Raw genomic sequence first — 17964 nt, forward strand, 5'->3', positions numbered from 1 at the left:
TACTAGAGATGAACCTTTAGTTGATTATTTTTGCTATTGAGGAATATTATAGCTATGTTTAAGTGGATCCTAACAAAATTAGTCCCACCTCACCGAGCGAGAGGGACTAGCGGCGGTTTATAAGCCCTGAGTGCAGAGACGAGGAACGATGAAGGAGAGCACTACTAGGGAAAAGCCTATACACAGAATCTTACCAGCAGCGCTCCCCAAAATACCACGCTACTGCTATTTAGCAGCAACGCGTGTTAGCAAAACGTGCTGCTGACAGGAAAATAGCAGTAGCGCGTCCACCACAAACCGTGCTACTGCTATAATTGCCATGACCTCGCCCCCCCGCTAGTTATAGCAGTAGCGCACTATGTTGACCAGCGCTACTGCTATAGAAGTTAGCAGCAGCGCGCTTATAGAAAAACCGCTACTGCTAAGATCATTATATGAGTAACTATATATCCAAATTATATGAGTGCTACACTCGGCAAAAGGGGGTCTTTACCGAGTGTCACGCTCGGCAAAAGGGGGTCTTTACTAAACTGCATGGTTTTGGTTGTAGAGATTGCATACGACCTCAGATGAAGATGTTCCAAAAATCAAAGTTGTTCATTTTGACGAGACAGAAAACTCCCATGTTGAGAACTTTTTCAGTTTTAGGCCATATTAATTACACTTTTTGGCATGCCAAAATATAGTCTCAAATGACCAAGGTGATGGCCATATTCATTGTATAGTTTATTATAATGTTCCCAAATTAGACACATAGTTGCATCTTAACGTTACAAACAGTGTTGCCAAATAGAGATTCCGACGTTTTTGTACAAAACTAATAACTTTCATTTCCTAAGTGTCAAAAATGGGTGTTTTTTGTGAAATAAGTACAAAAATCAGGGTGCAAAATGGCACCACTCCAATTATCTAAGTAAGTAGACTATATTTTGTGGACAATTCCCAAGTTTCATATATGTAGGATTGAAAGTATGTCTAGAGGGGGGGGGGTGATTAGACTACTTGACCAAATACAAATCTATCATTTTCCCAATTTTAGTCTTTGGCAGATTTAGCAAACTTAGCACACGTCAAGCAATCGTAACACAATTCAAGCAAGCATGCAAAGAGTATATGAGCAGCGGAAAGTAAAGCATGCAACTTGTAAGAATGTAAAGGGAAGGGTTTGGAGAAACAAACGCAATTTGGAGACACGGTGATTTTTGAGCCGTGGTTCCGATAGGTGGTGCTATCGTACATCCACGTTGATGGAGACATCAACCCACGAAGTTTAACGGTTGCGTGAGTCCACGGAGGGCTCCACCCAAGAAGGGAGCACGAAGAAGCAACCTTGTCTATCCCACCATGGCCGTCGCCCACGAAGGACTTGCCTCACTAGTGGTAGATCTTCACGAAGTAGGTGATCTCCTTGCCCTTACAAACTCCTTGGTTCAACTCCACAATCTTGTCGGAGGCTCCCAAGTGACACCTAACCAATCTAGGAGACACCACTCTTCAAGAAGTAACAAATGGTGTGTTGATGATGAACTCCTTGCCCTTGTGCTTCAAATGATAGTCTCCCCAACACTCAACTCTCTCTCACAGGATTAGGATTTGGTGAAAAGAAGATTTGAATGGAAAGCAACTTGGGAAGGCTAGAGATCAAAATTCATATGGTAGGAATGGAATATCTTGGTCTCAACACATGAGTAGGTGGTTCTCTCTCAAAAAATATAAGTTGGAAGTGTAGGTTTGTTCTGATGGCTCTTTCCACGAATGAAGAGGAGGTGGAGGGGTATATATAGCCTCCACACAAAATCTAACCGTTACACACAACTTGCCAATCTCGGTGGAACCAAATTGAGAAACTCGGTCAGGCCGATTTAGCAAATATAGTGACCGTTAGGATTTTCGGTGCGACAGACATGCAACTCGGTAAGACCGATATGGTTAGGGTTAGGGCATAACGTAATCTCGGTGAGACCAATTACACAAACTCGGTGAAACCGATTTTGGTAATAAGCTAACCAGAGAGTTGGTCACGTAAACTCGGTGGGACCGGTTCACTCATTTCGGTGAGACTGAAATGTTACGAAAGGGAAACAGACAGTTTACATTGCAATCTCGGTGGGACCGATCGCTAATCTCGGTGGTACCGAAATTTTACGAAGGGAAACAGAGAGATTACAAACCCCTATCGGTGAGATCGATTTGCCTAGGGCTTGTGGCAGTGGCTATGACATCTGAACTCGGTGGCGCCGGATAGAAAGAATCGGTGGGGCCGAGTTTTACTTTTGGTTTAGGTCATATGTGGATGTGAGAAAATAGTTCAGGGTTTTGGAGCATATCACTGAGCACTTTGAAGCAAGAACCTCATTAAGCAACACCTCATCCGTCCTTGATAGTATTGGCTTTTCCTATAGACTCAATGTAATCTTGGATCACTAAAATAAAAAATGTAGAGTCTTGAGCTTTGAGCTTGAGCCAATCCTTTTATGCTTAGCATTTTGAGGGGTCCACTTTTCTCATCCATGCCATGTCATTCATTAAGCTTTTCCTGAAATATTTATCTTGAAATAGTGTTAGCTCAATGAGCTATATGTTGTTAGGAATTACCAAAACCACCTAGGGATAGTTGCACTTTCAATCCCCCCATTTTTGGTAATTGATGACAACTTATAGATCAAAGCTTCGACAAGTGATAATAAGATTGAAAAACATTGTTGCTTTGAGAAGTATGTGAGATGTGAGAGCTCCCCCCAAATTTGTGCATGGTTTAAGATTTGCTTTGGACTGCAAATGCACAATGAGTTAGGATCATGAGTTACTCTCCCATGTCACATACATCTTGGTGGAGCGCTCAAAATGATAATAATTGAAATACATGCACTCATCACCAAGCAAAGTGAATGATCATATAGAGATAAAAGGATAATGTCATCCAACAAGCATTAAATGTAGCATATGATTAAACACATGATCATCCAAGTATCACACGAGCATAAAGTATATCAAACAATCAAACAAAGTTCAACCACCAAAATAAGAGAACAAAAGCAAACACTCTCTCACTAGTAAGAAAACAGGGCTTTCGTTCGGGACAGATAAGTCCATTAGTCCCGGTTCAGTCATGAACCGGGACTAATGTGAGCATTGGTCCCGGTTCATGCGGTAAAGGCATTAGTCCCGGTTCAAATGGGACCTTTAGTCCCGGTTGGTGCAACGAACCGGGACTAAAGGGTGCGATGCCCATTAGTACCGGTACGTGGTGCGTCCATAAATGACTCATAATAAATTGTTAATAAATTATATGTTTCTGACGGGCAGAAGTTAAACGCACACATAACATCGGTCTGAGTTGAGCTTGTTCAAGAAACACGACGCACAAGCGAGTTGTGGCACACGTCGGAGGAGTGTGTGTGCATGTGTGGTCTGTGTGTGTGCGCGCGCTACTCCTTTTCTGCAGCACAATATCATGACACCCACATATGCCTTTTAAATTTTTCAAGAATTGTTTCATATATGGGCCCTAGGCCCATCCATAATCCAACGGAACATCAAACTCTTATTTCTTCTCTGCATGTATACATATCAAGATGCAGAGTGAACTGGAATGACTGCAGAAAAAGAAAAGAAAATCACAAGCTAATCTGCATTATTCGGGTCACAACAGGTCCAATCGCGCGGCCTTAGTGCAGCGGCACTTGCAGAAGTTTGTGACGAGATCCTTGCAGTCCATGCATCTGCACTGCGGCGGCAAGGACCTGCTGCAGATGCCGCACTTGTCGGAGCACAACATCGCGGCTGCGGGCAACCAACGAAGGTCAATACACAAAAACCTGCTAAAATGGGTAAAACCTTCCCTTTTGTTGAGTGCATGCACTCGGCAGATCACCTAAACATGAGATGAAATATTAAAATCTATCCTAACCATCCATAGTGGGTTTAAATTTACTGTTTGGGGGGATTTCACTTGCGCGTACAGACTTGTAAGCTGCAATAAATAGTAACTCCTAACAAGCTAAACCATCTACAAAACTCACCCTTCATTTCAAGAAAACTATAGTTTCAACACGATGTTGACATTCTTAGTGTGAAACTTTAGTGTATTTTTTTGTGTGTGGAAATCAAGCTTTTGTGATTCGTTGGATTTTAATAGATCTGGACCTAAAGTATTTGGACTGGGTTTGACATTACCATTTTTTAACGCATTTGATTATAAATTATTTTACTTGGATTTAAATTTGACATCTCTCCATTTTGGTGCTTTGTACATGAATGCACTCCATTCGTGCCTCTACATGGTAGATGATTTGGATTTGAATTCATATTCCATTCCATTCCATGCTTATGTGTTTTAACGGTCGCAAAGCATAAATGGTTTAACAAAGAAGATTTTAAGCAAAGAATGTGCTCTTTATTTAAGACACAAGAAGGAACAACGATCATGCATTGAACTCTCATTTCTTCCCTGCATCTACCAGATCAAGATGCAACTCTTAAATGCTTCAAAAAATAAAGGAAAAACACAGGCTAATCGGGGTTATTCGGTGGACAACAGGTCCAATCACGCGGCCTTAGTGCAGCGGGTCTCGCAGAAGTTGGTGATGAAATCCTTGCACTGGAAGCTGTCACGGCCGCCGACGGTGGACTTGGCGCAGGTCTTGCAGGCCGGGTTGCACCCGGTAGGCGAGATGTCCATGCATCTGCACTGCGGCGGGAAGGACCTGGTGCAGATGCCGCACTTGTCGCAGCACAGCGTCGCGCCTGCAGGCAGCCAACCAATGTCAATACGACTACTGCTACACAGACTTACTCGACGAGGAGCAGAACAAGTGGAGTCCCGGCCTCACCTTGGCTGTGGGCGAGGGGCAGAGCTGCTGCAAGGACGGCGACGACGGCCAGGACGGCGAGCAGCGCCTGGGGCCTCATGCTTGTGTCTGGTTGGCGAGGATTGCTTGCAAAGACTGAATATGTAGCAGCGACTAGCTTGGTTGATGCCTAAAGGGATGGGATGCCCGGCTTCTTATAGGGGAGTCCCGACAGAGGTGAGAGAGGGGAGAGCACAAGAAAGAATAGAGAAATGAGCAACTAGCTTTATACGAAGGAAGCATGTGGGCGTGACCTGGATTGGATCTGCAGCAGTAGCATGCATGCACGAGGGCGTCGTCCGATTGCCGTGGGCGGCAGGCATGTGCTTCACACGTAGACCAACCAAAGGAATCTGTTCATTAGAAAGCTTGACGACAACTGTAGCTGTATAAAGCTGGCTTGGGGCGACAATATACAGATATATACTATTTTTTTTCATCTCAAAATAAGTATCTCAATCTTAGTACAACTATATACTAAAGTTGGTACAAAATTGAGACACTTATTTTGAGGACTTTGCAGTGCACCGGGTGGAGTACAAAATTGAGACACGTGGGTTAGTTGGTGGCTTGCTGCGTGCCAGATTTTATTAGATGATGTGTGACCCTGGTAAACCCAGTTAGGTAAAGGGTTAGAAATAGCCGTCGGTTCACTTGCATTCAAATATATCTCCGTCTAACAAATTGTTGCATCTCTAGTACTCCCTTTGTCCCGAATTACTTGTGGCAAAAATGGATATATTTAGATGTATGTTTAGTTCTAAATACATCCAATTCTATACAATTGTACGACAAGTAATTCGGGACAAAGGGAGTAGCAATCTCTTGTTGCGTGCACTAGTAAATGTGCATCTAGTGGAAGAAGAGAACAATGACTGAAGCTCATGACTTGGGCCGATCTATCTCTCAATTCTTGTGCAAAGAGAACACTTGTGCCTTGTCCATTTGACTTCTCATGTCATTGTACGTATGTGGTGTTTAATTTTTCAACAAAAATTAACATCCTTATGCACGTCGGCCATCGATATGTAAATCGGCACGTGCAATATGTTTTTGTCTTAAAATAAAATTGCTATAGCTATGTGCATCACAATGATCAATGAAAAAATAACGCGCTACAGCAAAATAGCGGCGACCTTAAAATATGCTATTAGCATGCTATATCGTGTTATAGCGTGCTATTAGCGAAACATTGTACACGGATATATTTAGCGAGACAATTCTCAATACGCTATAGCGTGCTATTAGCGACGCTATAGCGCGCTATTTTTTTAAGTGACAATGATGCAGAGATTGGCGTATATCCTCTTTTTGTTAAACAAATACACTCTATTTCAAAGGCCAGGCCATATATATTATTAAAAAAGAAACCAACCCTTAGAAGGCAACTCCAGACGGAATACAAACTGCAACCTAGTCTTTAGGGCCAACTCCACCTTCCTCCTACGCACACCCATTGTTGTGATCCATGCTCAATGACGTGACCAGAAATTCTCATCACCTACAGAGCTAGCAAGACTATATATTGGTAGCTAAAGTCATCGAGCTATGAATCAAAAGATAGGCAGCTCGCCTCTGAGAAGAGGCCAAGTAGAAGGGATGGACATCATGAAGATGATTACCACCTCCGTATGTAGGGAAGAAGCATTCCACCACCTCGATGTCATGGCCTAGGCGCACAATACGACTGCCTAGATCTGAGAAAAATCCGGGGCGCACACAGACGCTACCAACCTCCCAACCTCCCAGATCCAACACCATCAACAAAGGAAGAAGACTCACACACACCCAAAGATAGAAGAAGACACAGAGGGCTTGGCACCGCACACAACTTGTGCCATTTTTCTGTATCTTCTTCTCAGCTGATGCAACTGGTTACAAGTGCTTTTAAAGGGAAACATGCACACACGCGCAAGCCACACGCCGGGCTTGATCCTTCTTTCACTCTTCACTAGCTCCATGCATGCAACTAAGGCTGCTGCTGTTGGGTATAAGCCACCGCGATCGCGTCGGGCGTGCGTGTGTGCGCGCGGGACGGATCGGGAGCGTGGCGTGTGTGTACCCGAGTCTTGCTGCAGCCGTTGGTGATCTGTTGGGAGTTCAAGCCATAGCAGCCACGTGTGAGCGCGTCGTGCGAGCTGGCTAGGACGTGCGGATCGGGCGCTGGCGAGAGCGGAGACGCGGTGTTGCATGCATGGGGCTTGGTGGTTAGCGCATGCTAAGCTGAGTAGTTAGTGCGTGCGTGGTTAGCAGCCGGATGTGACGGCCAGGTTAGTGTGTGTGCATGCAAGTCGTGGAGTTTTTTTTTTTGAGCATCAGTACAGACACAAGCGCTCATATATACGCGCATACACTCATCCCTATGAACGCACACACGCACACCCTACCCCTATGAGCACCTCCGAGAGACTGAGCCGGCATATCATCTTGAGATTTAAGAAGTCACCGTAGGCGCCTCGTCGTCGACGGGAACGTCTCCTCCCACTGAAAGCGCATCGCCGGAAATCCTGAAATAAATCCAGGAATAATGCGAGCACCAGGATTTGAACCCTGGTGGGTTGGGGATACCACTGTCCACCTAACCAACTCAACCACAGGTTGATTCGCGCAAGTCGTGGAGTTAGTGCCTCCGGCTGTGCCTGGTGTGAGTCCGGCTATATAAGCCACGTACTGGTGCTGGGGACGAGTTTGTGCTTGTGGAATACAAGGCCGTACGTGCGGCGGCGGGCGTTCGAGCGCCCGGGAAAAACTCCTGTGTCCATCCCTTCCATCCCTTCTTCCTCCTCGGTCCGTTGCACAACAGGAGAGCGAGAGAGAGGACTAGCTAGGGTTCGGCAAGGCCACGACAACAACAGCTGTCAATGCATGTGTGTTTAGATGAGGTGCTAAGCATATTAAATAGTTTAGCAACTATACCCCCAATGCATAGGTGCTTAGCTTATGGTAGCTAAGCTTGATTTATTTAATGATTTAGCAACTAAAACTCTTGATGTATTGGTGGGCTTCCTTCCTTTGAATGTTTTGCCTAAATTCACGCGCTTAGCATTGTTTCTTTCTGAGTCACTACACTCATCTCTCTCCTCTTAAATAACTTGCCACATAGATTTTTTGCCTACATAAAAGGCTTAGCACCTATACAAGGTGAAGCATTGGGATGTGCCTAACAGGCCGAACCTCCTGCGACGGCCACATGGCTCTGCCGTTTTCTTTACCTGCGTCTAGCTAGACGCTAACTAACTCTTTCTTGACCACCACTACTTACGTACGTAGGCCACCTCTTCACTACTTGCACTAATACCCTGATCACTAAACACATGATTAGTGCCGGCAATGCGTGAATGCATGTACTCAACTAATGGCCGCCAGTCCGCCCGCTACACTGCACTTTCTCTATCACTGCGTGTTGTCTTCTCTGCTGATCTGGTCACTCTGCCATGTTTACATGCATACAACTAGCTGGAACTAAATCGACTAGTAGAACTAAAATCATGCAAACACAAATAAACATGAGACTAGAACTCTACAACAAGGTTAATTCTAACACACATCGGATGGAGATGCGAAGAAATCTTATACGCCGCCGTCATCGTAACTTACTGAGCCAAAGACATGGACCACCAAATAAGACCCTAGCTATTTAGGCAAACCTAGACTATTGGATGCACGGGGAACACCATCCGGTGGTTGCCACTCCTCCCACCGCCGCAGGAAGTGTCAACTAAGGTCAGGATCCTTGGTTATGCCGGTGGCATGGTCTGTCTCTCTCTGTGAAGATTACTCCCTGTTGCCGAACCATGGTGCCGCAATGCCGCCCATAGCTCTCCGTGCCTGCGCCGTCCCCTAGCTCCAACGACCCCGCTGCTAGGGCCCCTTCTCCATGGACTGGGAGGTTAGCGATCGTGTATGCAGTATGTGTACAGTGTCAGTTTCTCTACAGTCGCTCTAACTCCGTACCTTGCACTGGTTTATTCCTCTGAGCTGCAAATTGCTTGTTGGTATGTCTAGCTATTTCTACTTCTATTTGATATGTATTTGTTCATTTTTGTTTTGTTTATCTTTTGTATATGCATCAACTGGTTTAGACGTCATTTAGTATTTCAAGATATAAATCAGTCTAGAAAATATTTCTGATTTCCAAAAGCATAAAAACAACAAAGAATGTAAGATCTAACTCAATCTTTTGTTTTTGCCTACAGATTATTATAATTCCATTTTTTTAAGAGGAAGGCCCCTTTTTAAACTTTAGCACGGGCCCCCAAATTTTACCGGCCTGGCCCTGATAAATACTTTTTTTTTATTTTTTTAGAAAAGGAGGAATACCCCCGACCTCTGCATCTGGACGATGCATACGGCCAATTTATTAATTATTAATACAAGACCTTACAAAGTTGTACAATAGTAAGACCAAAGCCACCATCTTCGCAACCTCTGTCGCTACTCCTATCTAACTGATGAAGGGGCGCTGATGGTCTGGCCTAAACCACTAGTAGAAAAGGGGGCAATCGTCCAGGCCAGGTCAGCCATTAGTCCCGGTTTGTGAGCCCAGGGGCCCGGCCGGGCCATGTGGGCCATTTGTCCCGGTTCGTCTGGACCTTTCAGTCCCGGTTGGTGCCATGAACCGGGACTAAAGGGTGCGATGCCCATTAGTACCGGTTCGTGGCACCAACCGGGACTAAAGGTTAGACCTTTAGTCTCAGTTTGAGCCACCAACTGGTACTAATGGGGTTTGAGGTAGTAGTACCAGTTCATGGCACGGATCGGTACTAAAGGTCCCATTTTCAAACTCTACCCCCCGATCGCCTTCTCAATTTTAAAAAAAATAGAAGAAAATGATGAAAATGTCAAAAAATAAAAGAAAATAAGTTTCGCATGTGATATGTGGTCTAGTTGTTGGGAAAATTTACAAATATGAATTTCGACTTTATTTGCAAAATCTCTCTAGAATTTAGTAAAATGGGCATAACTTTTGCATACGAACTCGGATTAAAAAGTTTTTTATATGAAAAATCATCTACTCGAAAAGTTACATCCAAATTTAAACGGGGGAACCCCGTTAAACATTTTCAAAATCCTCAAAAATCTAACAGAAAAAAAGTTACGGGCCTTTTAAGATCTAGAGGCAAAAAAATTCAAAAAAATTCAGTTTTTTTAATTTTTGTTAAATTCAAAAAAATTCAAACTACTTATTCAAGAAGTATTAGTGTTACTAAATAATTATTCAAGAATACTAGTGTTACTAAATAATTATTTCAGTTTTTTTGAATTTTGGTCATATCTGGTCAAACTATGGCCAAACTGTGGTCAAACAATGGTCACACTAATTATTCAAGAAATATTAGTGTTACTAAACATTAGTGTTATTTTTTAGAACAATAGTTTCAAACTCAAACAGTGAAATGTGTGACTTCATGCTCAAGCTAAATTCCTGAGGTTAATAGGATTGACATCTTACTATTGTCAGGAAAACAACAAGTGCAGACTTGGAAACGAGGGAGAATAGAACCCGGAAGTTAAGCGTGCTCAGGCTGGAGTAGTGAGAGGATGGGTGACCGTCCGGGAAGTTAGATGATGAGGGGTGATTAGAGGTTAAATTGAGCACTGATGAGGGAAGATTAGAGATGAGAGGTTAAAATAATTCAGAAATTTGAAAATAAAAAAAATATCCCAAAAAAATAAAAATAAAAAAAAATCATAAAAATTCCTTTAGTACCGGTTGGTGTTACCAAACGGGACTAAAGGTGGACCTCCAGGCAGCGGCCACGTGGAGAGCCTTTAGTCCCGGTTCGTGTAAGAACCGGGACTAAAGGGGGAGGCTTTAGTAATGACCCTTTAGTCCCGGTTCCACGAACCGGGACTAAAGGCCCTTATGAACCGGGACTAAAAGCCTTTTTTTCTACTAGTGAACCAAACAGACCTCGCAGCCAAACCTAACATCTAAGACCTGAAGTCCCAACCAGGACGCCTGCCGGGTATGGGCACCCACCAGTCCGGCGTGCTCCTCAACCAGGACGCCTGCCGGGTATGAGGCCGCCACAACCACCTGCCACATATCCATCTTTAGAGTTTACTGTTGCATCGGACTTGCCCGGTCTCGCTGCCGCCGACGCCACCATGACGCCAGATAGCGTCGACCTCCTGCGTGTGTCTGTCACCACACATCTAACGCCAAACCTCCGCTGCTCCATGCCGCCAAGAGCCGCCGCCAAGAATATGTAGAAAGAAACACCGCTCCGTCGAAAGGGAGGCAGCACACCCCCACCCCTCACCTGCAGACCCTTCCATCCGATCCCAATGTCCTTGGCGTCATCTCCAGGAAGGTTACGGTGCACGGGGCACCGTCGACGCCCAATCCGCATTGGAACTTGGGCTTTCACCAAGACATGGGTCGGAGTGGAGAGATGGTGCCCTCAGCAGCACCCCCAAGGAGGAAAGCGGCGCCTAAAAGCGGCATCGCCGCTGCCGGCCAGCCAAGATGGCCAAGGTTTCCCCCGGACACCGATCTGCTCCACCAGAACACACCGGAGGTGGATCCGGCAAGATCCAAACCGAACCGGGGACTGGGAAGGGATGCATGGAAGGGAAGGGGGCAATACCTCCAGATCTGGCACGCCTGTGGCTCGCCGTCCTCACGGCCGAACCCTCAGGCACGCCGCATGCCACGCCAGCAGGGGCCGCCGCCCTGGATCCGATGGCCTCCGCGAAGAAGAAGCGCCGAAGACCCCGCCACCACCTTCCCCGGCGCCCGTGCGGGCTTTCCCGGTGGTTGTCTGCGGTGGCGGCGAGGGGGGTGGGGGAGGTGGGGGGAGCATCCCACTGTTACCTCGCAAATTTAAAAGCTGAGTAAATCAGAATGATATATAAGTGTCACTGAAGTCCCACTTAAATAAAACGTCATGGAAAAGATGTGATTGAACCTGTGGGTGGTACATCCCCTTATCTTTCACATTTTTGCTTCTTTTCTTCTCCAAACAAAACATGGACTTTAAGCTTCTTGGTTCAGCAGAACATTAGATTTCAAGGTGTGAAAAGAAAACTTGAGTTTTGGTGCCACGTGAATATATAAAAATATATTTGTATTTTATTAAACTATATTTTTAAGTATTTACAGTGCAACAAAAACCTGAGTGTTTTTTTAACAAATTGCACTTCTAATGATCTGTTGATGTTGATGTTGGAAATATGCCCTAGAGGAAATAATAAATTAGTTATTATTATATTTCCTTGTTCATGATAATCGTTTATTATCCATGTTATAATTGTATTGATAGGAAACTTAGATACATGTGTGGGTACATAGACAACACCATGTCCCTAGTAGGCCTCTAGTTGACTAGCTCGTTGATCAATAGATGGTTACGGTTTCCTGACCATGGACATTGGATGTCATTGATGACGGGATCATATCATTAGGAGAATGATGTGATGGACAAAACCCAATCCTAAGCCTAGCACAAAGATCGTGTAGTTCGTATGCTAAAGCTTTTCTAATGTCAAGTATCTTTTCTTTAGACCATGAGATTGTGCAACTCCCGGATACCGTAGAAATGCTTTGGGTGTACCAAACGTCACAACGTAACTGGGTGACTATAAAGGTGCACTACAGGTATCTCCGAAAGTGTCTGTTGGGTTGGCACGAATCGAGACTGGGATTTGTTACTCCGTGTGACGGAGAGGTATCTCTGGGCCCACTCGATAGGACATCATCATAATGTGCACAATGTGATCAAAGAGTTGATCGCGGGACGATGTGTTACGGAACGAGTAAAGAGACTTGCCGGTAACGAGATTGAACAAGGTATCGGTATACCGACGATCGAATCTCGAGCAAGTATAATACCGCTAGACAAAGGGAATTGTATACGGGATCGATTGAGTCCTTGACATCGTGGTTCATCCGATGAGATCATCGTGGAACATGTGGGAGCCAACATGGGTATCCAGATCCCGCTGTTGGTTATTGACCGGAGAACGTCTCGGTCATGTCTACATGGTTCCCGAACCCGTAGGGTCTACACACTTAAGGTTCGATGACGCTAGGGTTATAAAGAAAGTTTGTATGTGGTTACCGAATGTTGTTTGGAGTCCCGGATGAGATCCCGGACGTCACGAGGAGTTCCGGAATGGTCCGGAGGTAAAGATTTATATATGGGAGGTCCTGTTTTGGTCACCGGAAAAGTTTCAGGTTTTATCAGTAACGTACCGGGACCACCGGGAGGGTCCCGGGGGTCCACCAAGTGGGGACACCATCCCCGGAGGGCTGCATGGGCCAAATGTGGGAGGGGACCAGCCCCAGGTGGGCTGGTGCGCCCCCCACAAGGGCTCAAGGCACCTAGGGTTTGGGGGAGGGGGCGCACCCACCTAACTTGGGGGGCAAGTTTCCCCTCTCCCCCCACCCTTGGCCGCACCCTAGATGGGTTTGGGCTGGCCGCCGCCCCTAGGGGTGGAACCCTAGGTGGGGTCGCAGCCCCTCCTCTCCCCCTAAATATACTTGAGGGTCTTGGGGCTGCCAACGCATGAGTTTCTTCTCCTGTTGGCACATCCCTACCTCTCTTTCTCCTCATATCTCGCAGTGTTTGGCGAAGCCCTGCTGGACTACCACGCTCCTCCATCACCACCACGCCGTTGTGCTGCTGCTGGATGGAGTCTTCCTCAACCTCTCCCTCTCACCTTGCTGGATCAAGGCATCGGAGACGTCACCGGGATGTACGTGTGTTGAACGCGGAGGTGCCGTCCGTTCGGCACTAGGATCTCCAGTGATTTGGATCACGATGAGTGCGACTCCTTCAACTCCGTTCTCTTGAACGCTTCCGCTTAGCAATCTACAAGGGTATGTAGATGCACTCTCCTTCCCCTCGTTGCTAGTCTCTCCATAGATAGATCTACAAGGGTATGTAGATGCACTTCACAACACTAACCAGTGTTTTCTGTGACTTCCAATCCTAGCTCAGTGACAATTAATAAGTTGACTAACGATATAATAAACCTCATATGAGCATGAAAACGTGCCTATTCCTACCTACTGATCGAGCCAATTAACCAATGATTCAATTAGTAATATGGATGGAGGCAATACAACAGCTGAATCCAGCTTGCAGAAGGAAATCGGAAAAAACTACAAGTTGTACATCCTTGGGCTTCTCGATGCAGATTACTCTCCCGCCTCCGTCAGGAGGCAATGTGATCACACGCATGCTTTACCACCTCGATAACGTCCAAGCAGTTGCCCTCAAGAGTTTTTGTGTTTCTTTATTCCAAATGTGCCTTCCGGCTTGCCACATAGCTGGCAACAATCAAGCTGTCTCTTCTCTCTGATTCTGGCATTAGGCTGGTTTTGACTTGGTGATGCATGGCGAATAAGCAATTTCATAAATGAATTGTATGGACCGTACCACTTATTCAGTGGACCATTTATTCGAAAAATCATGATGTATCGAAACAACACACGAGTAGCTACATATATGATCGCCACCAGGCATTATCGCCAACCAGCCCGTCAAAAGAAACACTGAGCTAGCCAACGACGGGGACGGCTGCAACACGGCCAAGCTTGTCTCGTGGGTCGAGGAAGACACAGACACGTGTCGAGTCGAACCCAGGCGGGCTTGGGCTGGACCCAATCGGGAGCACCTCCGTCGTCAAGTCGGGCCTTTGGCTGTTAATCGTCATCACTGCAGGTGTCGCCGGCTCGCCCACCAACTCCGGCCAGGATGTCTTCCGAGAGCTCATTTGTGTGTTACTACTTACTACTTCAGAAATGTGTGCGAGGGCTCTCGGGTGTGGTGTGGCTGCAAAAGTCTCTGATATCGCAAGTATTTATAGACCAGGTGTCAAGCATTATTTAGCATTCCCGCAACAAAAAAAAAAGCTTAATTTAGCATGCATACAAAGCCGGCCGGCATGACCCGGTGATGCTTCGATGTTATCACTGCATTTTTGGATAGATCGTTTGCTCACAAAATAGCCGGGCTGTTTAGTAGATGCATGAATTATTATCTTATTTGGGAGAACCTTATGCCGAAAAATAGATCATTTTGTGAATGAAAAAAGATGGCTAAGGCGCATTAGGGGTATATCCTCTAGTATAATACAAAGTCACACAAACTCATTTTTCCTTCCTATTCTGCCCTTTCCAGTTCCCTATTACACAATACCCTTTACCTTTTCCAAGATATTTCTAAAAATAGATTAACTTTACGCAAACAAAGGTCAATGATAGCTGGAAACGATTTTTCTCAAACAGAGCATGACCTATATTTTCCAGAAATTATACAGAGCAAAATCCAGAACAATCCGCCAATGCCGAAAATATACACACAAACTTTAAGATGTTGGCTGCCTAGCTCACTACTGGAAATATGGCCGTTACCGAGCTCTTTTGTCTTTGCCGAGTACGAGAACATGGGATCACGGCAAAAGGCATCTATCACTAGTGCAGAACCGGGCAATAGCACCGGTTCGTAAGGCCCTTTAGTGCCGGTTCCATAACCGGCACTAAAGTGTGGGCACTAAAGCCCCCCTCCCCCCCTTTAGTACCGGTTCAGCACGAACCGGTGCTAAAGGGAAACCACGTGGCACGAGCTAGCTCCAGGTGCCTGGAGCCCTTTAGTACCGGTTGGTAAGACCAACCGGTACTATAAGGTTTGGGGAGTTTTTAGTTTTATGATTTCTTTTTCATTTAATTTTGTGTTTCCATTTTAATTCTTTTTCGTTTGCTGGTATTTTACGATACTACACATTGTACACGTTATATATATATAAATAGAATTTCTAGTAGAACCAATCATGCATATATATATATCATTAATGTCTCACAAACCATCATATTAATTAATTCACACATACACACATGTATAGCTATATACAATTTCTCCTACATATGCATGTTGCCTTCGGAGCCAGTGGCATTAGCCTAATTGGTGCCTTCGGAGCACGATGACAATTGGAAGTGGTTTTCATGGGGCGGTAGCGGGTAATAGTATTCTCCCTTCGGATTTATGACCTGGTCGAACAAAAATCCCGCTATTTCCTCTTGAAGTGCTTCTACGCGCTCTGTTTCTAGGAGCTTCGCCCGCACCTCTCTGAACTGTTAAGAAGGAGATCAATATGCATGTGTATTAGTTGTGTGACTAGATATCGATAATGGTGTAAAAATTATGAATAGTGTTTTGAAAAGCGTACCCATTCCTGTCTTTGAGATCTGCTCCTTTCGGACGCCATCATGCGAATGTTCTCGCAAACGCAGAATGCACACAGATCAGTCCCCTGCGCCTGCTTCAGGGCCTTTACGAGAATGGAATTTGATCAGATAATAATTAATCAAGCGTGATAATTAAAGAGATGTCAGCTAGCTAGCTAGCTAGTACTACTTAATTACTTACCTTGGGTCTTCCCCATTTAAGATTTTCTTTCCATTCGCCTTCCGTGACGCTGATGAACCTTGCCCAAGCCCTGCCCACCGATAAAGAAAATGAATAAAGGGGTTATTAAATAGTTCATATCATGAAATGACGAACTAAATAGGCCGAGATATATAGTTAATAATGATTGAAATTACCTGTTGACTATCCCAAACAAGATGTTATAGTCAGTTTTTTCTTTGAGTAGTGAGTCCAGTATTTCAACTGTTCCGGCGTCAACTTTAATGATACACAAGACCCAGTGAAATCTGTATGCACACACGTTTGCATGTCTTAATTAAGCGGGCATATGTAAGCAAAAACATGTAGCTAGCTAGTAGGCAAAAATAGAGAATTTGTAGTACAAGACAGTGTGACTCACTGGAAGTTGTAGGGAAGCAGTATATCTTCATTGTACTTGAGGCGCTTCAAGAACTCTAGCATGCTGTCTTCTACGGCCTTTTGATGACGTGCATTTATTTTCCATGTGTATTCATTAACGGTGTTTGGGTCAATGAACCCAATGCCATAGCGTCCACCTTTTCTCATTTCATACATCTTCATCCTGCATATAATACCATAGAAAAGAATATAGTGAGGATAATTACAGGTAATGATTGATCAAAAGGATCACTATAGCTAGCTTGAGACTTAAATTACAGAAAGAAATCACTTACAGACAATACCAACTGACGATAGATTTGTCGAGTGCGTCTTGATTGTATAACTGAAACAGTTCAGAATACTCAACGGACACAGCTTTCTCATGGTAGTAATGCTCCTCGTTGACATTCACCATGAGGGACAATCGATCGGAAATTTTGGTAATGTTCATGTACCATTGATGCAATTCATACATTCTTGTTGGGAGGTTCTTGACCTTGTCTGGCTCGACCAAAGGTTGGCCCCGGACATATTTCCGTTTTATTTCATCCTCTCTAAGCACAGGCATGGGCTCGATCTCGAGGAGTTGTCCAACAGTGATTTTGAGAACTTCAGCCTGCATTATATGCTCCTCCGTTATTACCACATTGCCCACCTCAGCAACGTAAACTGTTTGCCCACAATAATATTGGGCGCGCGTACTGTCACGTGTTGTTGGCACAACAAGCGAGGGGATCGATTGCGCCGCCTGTTCTCCCAGCTGGGGAATGGTTTTCCCGCTTTTTTTACAGCTGCTTCTTGTTTGCTCGATCCCGAGCTCGCCTCCTTACGTAGACGTGCTCGATTTAACTTCCTGATGTGGCACTCATAGTCTGTGTCAACAGGCTTGGGAGCTGGTGGTTGAGCCATACGAATGAAGTGGTCAATCGTTTCCTCAGGCACTTTCTCTCTTGGCGGCGTTGGCGGTTTCGGTGCAAAATGGGCTTCCACCTCGGACTTCGATATGGCTGCGATTTCCTCCTCGGACCTATCATAAGCCCTCTGCGGAAGAGGCGTGAGGCTTGGACCATATTTATATCGCTTGCCTCCGCCTGTACTTCCTGTACTACCTCGACTCGTACCGCTACGCACCATAGCTGCGGGGTGTCTCTTCTGCGATTGCTGAGGCGGCGGAGACGGCTGACGGGGCTGAGTTGGACGAGGAGAAGTGGCCTCCTGAAGCTGTGCCGGACTTGGAGGAGGAGTGGCCTGAGGTTGTGCCGTACTTGGAGGAGGAGTGGACGTCTGATGCTGTGGCGGGCTTGGAGGAGGAGGAGTGGCCTGACACTTTGCCG

The 17964-nt window shown here is 45.4% G+C and overlaps 1 protein-coding gene across 1 annotated transcript; it reads right to left on the minus strand.

Moving 5' to 3' along the window:
- Positions 1 to 4446: 4446 nt before the first annotated feature.
- Positions 4447 to 4960, minus strand: LOC123084438 (Bowman-Birk type trypsin inhibitor-like). Its single transcript, XM_044506044.1, has 2 exons — positions 4833 to 4960; positions 4447 to 4746 (listed from the first exon to the last, which is right to left on the minus strand). The coding sequence occupies exons 1-2, from the start codon at positions 4909 to 4911 to the stop codon at positions 4547 to 4549; spliced, it is 279 nt and encodes a 92-aa protein (XP_044361979.1). The 5' UTR covers positions 4912 to 4960; the 3' UTR covers positions 4447 to 4546.
- Positions 4961 to 17964: the final 13004 nt, after the last annotated feature.

This window comes from Triticum aestivum, chromosome 1B, assembly GCF_018294505.1.
Source record: "Triticum aestivum cultivar Chinese Spring chromosome 1B, IWGSC CS RefSeq v2.1, whole genome shotgun sequence".
In the NCBI taxonomy this organism is placed as follows: domain Eukaryota; kingdom Viridiplantae; phylum Streptophyta; class Magnoliopsida; order Poales; family Poaceae; genus Triticum; species Triticum aestivum.

What these genes read in the sequence shown, in the direction of transcription:
- LOC123084438 (XM_044506044.1), bottom strand. Translation starts at nt 4,911, where the DNA reads ATGAGGCCCCAGGCGCTGCTCGCCGTCCTGGCCGTCGTCGCCGTCCTT. An exon ending in GCCCCTCGCCCACAGCCAAG is followed by an intron (nt 4,747 to 4,832) that starts GTGAGGCCGGGA and finishes GGCTGCCTGCAG; the next exon opens with GCGCGACGCTGTGCTGCGAC.